At 43.2% G+C, this 5,000-nt stretch overlaps 1 protein-coding gene across 1 annotated transcript in view; it reads left to right on the top strand.

Moving 5' to 3' along the window:
- LOC308164934 (copine-8-like) overlaps window positions 1-5,000 on the top strand; it is a gene marked incomplete at both ends in the record, with an annotated part of 52,088 nt that overhangs the window by 23,896 nt on the left and 23,192 nt on the right. The window contains one exon of the mRNA XM_080539006.1: window positions 1,388-1,491. Coding sequence (XP_080395132.1) covers window positions 1,388-1,491 — 104 coding nt within the window. The remainder of the gene's footprint in view (window positions 1-1,387; window positions 1,492-5,000) is intronic.

Here is a 5,000-nt window from a genome sequence, read left to right as displayed (position 1 = left end):
ACCTAACACTTAATCACCTAACACATAATCACCTAACACTTAATCACCTAACACATAATCACCTAACACATAATCACCTAACACATAATCACCTAACACTTAATCACCTAACACTTAATCACCTAACACATAATCACCTAACACTTAATCACCTAACACATAATCACCTAACACATAATCACCTAACACATAATCACCTAACACTTAATCACCTAACACATAATCACCTAACACATAATCACCTAACACATAATCACCTAACACTTAATCACCTAACACATAATCACCTAACACTTAATCACCTAACACTTAATCACCTAACACATAATCACCTAACACATAATCACCTAACACTTAATCACCTAACACTTAATCACCTAACACTTAATCACCTAACACATAATCACCTAACACTTAATCACCTAACACTTAATCACCTAACACATAATCACCTAACACTTAATCACCTAACACATAATCACCTAACACTTAATCAGCCATGAGGGTCATTTCTCCCCTGTGAGTACATAAAAAAAAGAAAAGAAATTGCACTCGAACAAATTTCAGGACCCTGTTTTTTGTACAGCCCTACAACCAGCTAGCTTGTTCTGACTGAATGGAGACCTGTGTGTGTTCAATGTCTGCCTGTCCATATCTCTGGTCTTCGTTTCCTGTAATACAGTACATTTCGTTTGTCTCAGGGAATAGTGCATTGTTTTATAACCGTGCTATATGTTACATTCTTGTGTTTAGGTTTACATACACTGTATATAAGTCTACTAGTTCATATGTTTATATGTTTATAAAAGTACACAGTTACATGCTTACTCCCCCTGTCTATATACCCCCCTGTGAATAGACCATAGTGTATATAAGTATAGAAGTTTACATAATAGATACATTCTCAGATTCCTACCGATTACTTATAGGTATATCCCCCTATTTATGTCTTATTCTTGTTTTTATTATCTTAGGACTGTGTTGATTGTCTTTAAAAAATCCAGCAATGTGACTTATAAGGCCTAAAAGGGTCTTACAGTTCAGTTATTATGTCTAAAAAACAAGGTGCTAGGTATTAAAAATGAGATTAGCTTGTCCTGCAAGGAAATCAGTCTGACCACATCTATTTACGCGGAAATGAAAACTTACTTTTGAGTACCGGTAAGTATGGGACTTATTTATTTTATATAAATTATCCTTCAGACTTTTTTGTCTGTGTGGCAGTGTAGTCCCTAATTTCATCACCTTGAGGATGACAAAAAGCTATCCTATGGTGGTATTTAAAGAGGTCTAAAAAAGGTCTAAAAAGGTCTTAAATTTGACGTGTTGAAACTTGTAGGAACCCTGACATTGACAATAAAGATCAGTCATTCATATTGCTCCCCAGGAGTCAGTGATGCTGCAGTTCTGTGGTAACAAGTTGGACAAGAAAGACTTTTTTGGGAAGTCGGATCCTTTCCTCGTCTTTTACAGAAGCAACGAAGACGGATCGTAAGTAGTCCTGTCGTCACTTTGTTCCACTGTGCAGCTCTGTGCAGCTAGCTGTGCTGTTTCTGGATGCTATCCTGTTTGTTCGCTAGTTCACACACACTGGAAGATAGGCATGTGATGCACGTCGCCACTGAACATTATCACTCATGCTCCAAAAAGCCTCCAAGACTGATACAAGTTACAGGGAGCTAAACTGCATCTTTTATGTCACTCAATAGCATCCATAATACTATGGACTATAATATATCAATATACAGTTAGCCTCGTAGCATAATCGCCTAAGTCACGCTTCACTTGTGGTCAGCCGAGCCATCTTTGTATGTCGTGTCAAACATGCCTCTGTCAAAGAGATGACTTGGGCAGATAGGGATTTTGGAATGTAACGAGCATTCTGATAGGCTGATGTCATAGAGGCAATAATGCCCAGTGAAACAGCAGTGTTAGGAGAGGAGAGTTAGGCAGATATCTACATTTGGACAAAATATGACTTAGGCAGTTATGCTACGAGGCTAACGATATACAATAGAACTCAATCCTGTGTTAATTTAATTAATTAATTTTGCCATTTAGCAGACGCTTTTATCCAAAGCGACTTACAATTACGAATTACAGGGACATTCCCCCTGGAGTAACTGAGGGCTAAGTGCCTTACCCAAGGGCACACTAGTAGTGGTGTGGCTTCAGGCGGGATTTGAACTCACAACCTTCCGATCACAAGTCCAACTCACTATCCACTAGACCACCACTACCCCATGTTCTGACCCGTTCATCCCTGCCGACACCGAGACCAGGAGAGGAGAGGAGGAGATGAAGGAGGAGTGAAGATGGATGGAGTGAGCAGAGATGAAAGAGATGAAAGCCTAGGAGGAGAAAGAAAGGGTGTCTGAGACTGAGAGTTGAGCACACGTTGTCATAGAGAGGCTCTGATGTCAGAGAGAGGCTCTGATGTCATACAGAGGGTCTCTCTGCCCAACAGATTCTTGTATCCTAGTTACAAGTTCCTAGTTACCCCCCATGTCTTTATTCCTAGTTCCTAGTAGGATATTTTACGTTAGAATTTGGTTGAAATAGATCAGGAGTAAAGCTTCTGAGTTACAGACTATTTATTCGATCAGAGTTACATACAGGTTACAGCATTCCTCTCTGATGTCAGAGAGATGCTCTGATGTCATAGAGAGGGTCGATGGTGAGCAGGGTGAAAGAGAGAGACAGCTGTCTCTAGCTCACATATGTTATACTCCCAGTGACATGCTAATACAAGTCTCTGACAAGGCACCTATACAGTCCTATCCCCTTACTGAGGACAGGTTAGGGTGTGGCACCTATCCAGTCCTATCACCTTACTGAGGACAGGTTAGGGTGTGGCACCTATACAGTCTATCACCTTACTGAGGACAGGTTAGGGTGTGGCACCTATACAGTCCTATCACCTTACTGAGGACAGGTTAGGGTGTGACACCTATACAGTCTATCACCTTACTGAGGACAGGTTAGGGTGTGGCACCAATCCAGTCCTATCACCTTACTGAGGACAGGTTAGGGTGTGGCACCTATACAGTCCTATCACCTTACTGAGGACAGGTTAGGGTGTGGCACCTATACAGTCCTATCACCTTACTGAGGACAGGTTAGGGTGTGGCACCTATACAGTCTATCACCTTACTGAGGACAGGTTAGGGTGTGACACCTATACAGTCCTATCACCTTACTGAGGACAGGTTAGGGTGTGACACCTATACAGTCCTATCACCTTACTGAGGACAGGTTAGGGTGTGGCACCTATACAGTCCTATCACCTTACTGAGGACAGGTTAGGGTGTGACACATATACAGTCTATCACCTTACTGAGGACAGGTTAGGGTGTGGCACCTATACAGTCCTATCACCTTACTGAGGACAGGTTAGGGTGTGGCACCTATACAGTCTATCACCTTACTGAGGACAGGTTAGGGTGTGGCACCTATACAGTCTATCACCTTACTGAGGACAGGTTAGGGTGTGGCACCTATACAGTCCTATCACCTTACTGAGGACAGGTTAGGGTGTGGCACCTATACAGTCTATCACCTTACTGAGGACAGGTTAGGGTGTGGCACCTATACAGTCCTATCACCTTACTGAGGACAGGTTAGGGTGTGGCACCTATACAGTCCTATCTCCTTACTGAGGACAGGTTAGGGTGTGGCACCTATACAGTCTATCACCTTACTGAGGACAGGTTAGGGTGTGGCACCTATACAGTCCTATCACCTTACAAAGGACAGGTTAGTGTGTGGCACCTATACAGTCCTATCACCTTACTGAGGACAGGTTAGGGTGTGACACCTATACAGTCCCATCACCTTACTGAGGACAGGTTAGGGTGTGGCACCTATACAGTCCTATCACCTTACAAAGGACAGGTTAGTGTGTGGCACCTATACAGTCCTATCACCTTACTGAGGACAGGTTAGGGTGTGACACCTATACAGTCCCATCACCTTACTGAGGACAGGTTAGGGTGTGGCACCTATACAGTCCCATCACCTTACTGAGGACAGGTTAGGCTGTGGCACCTATACAGTCCCATCACCTTACTGAGGACAGGTTAGGGAGTGAAAGGGGGATAGGTTACAGACAGTATCCCTCAGGTCAAAGGGCAGGGGGCAGGTCACAGGAAGGGAGGCCATCTTGACCATGCGGTCTCTAGGACAAAGGAATGTTGATTCATACAACCCGCCTTGTTAGGAATCTTGGGGACAATGTAAAAGCCAGAACCTTTACAGCTATGCCGGTCTATGAATGTGTGTGCAAATATACCACATATACACATGTCTATGTGTGTGTGTGTGTGTGTGTGTGTGCAAATATACCACATACACATGTCTATATGCAGGCACGCGGGAAGGTATTTTGACTGGGGGTGCTGAGGTGCTGTCTATATACGCTACAGGGAAAAAAATATAACGATTTCGCTGATTGCTCGTTCGCTCACACGCACACAGTGGCATAACGACGGGCCCCAATGCACGGGCAATAATAGTTAAGCACGCACGCATGCACCCACACACTACAAAGACGTAACGTTAAATATTTTACCAACAATGTGTTGGAATTTACAGTAATTTCCACTCAGCTCACAGTGTCCCACAATGTCCACAAACATGATGTTGACCATTATTACAGACAGCACTCCATGTCGATTGGTATTGCATCTTAACGGAAGCCCTTCGCTGCCGAAGAATCGGATGGATCTGAATATCAGTTCTAATACGTTTCTGGCCGTCTGTTGCTCTTTCTCAACAACGTCCGACAGTAGAGCATTAATGGGAGTGTTGTTAAGCGAAGCAAGCAATCTCACCGATTCTGAATGTATGTCAGACATCTCGTGTTGGCTAAACGTACAAAAGCCTCCTACTGTAAATGCACTTGTCTTTCTGTCGTGGTGCCTTAACCCCTTCTCTATATAGCTTTACTGCAAGAGAAGCAAAGAACAGGGTCTCTTTCAGTGACATAATGCAACCATTTC

Source organism: Nansenia antarctica (genome assembly GCF_963989245.1).
Source record: "Nansenia antarctica genome assembly, chromosome: 9".
Lineage (NCBI taxonomy): Eukaryota > Metazoa > Chordata > Actinopteri > Argentiniformes > Microstomatidae > Nansenia > Nansenia antarctica.
Note: the sequence above shows the minus strand (reverse complement) of the source record. Positions and strands in the feature narration are given on the sequence as shown.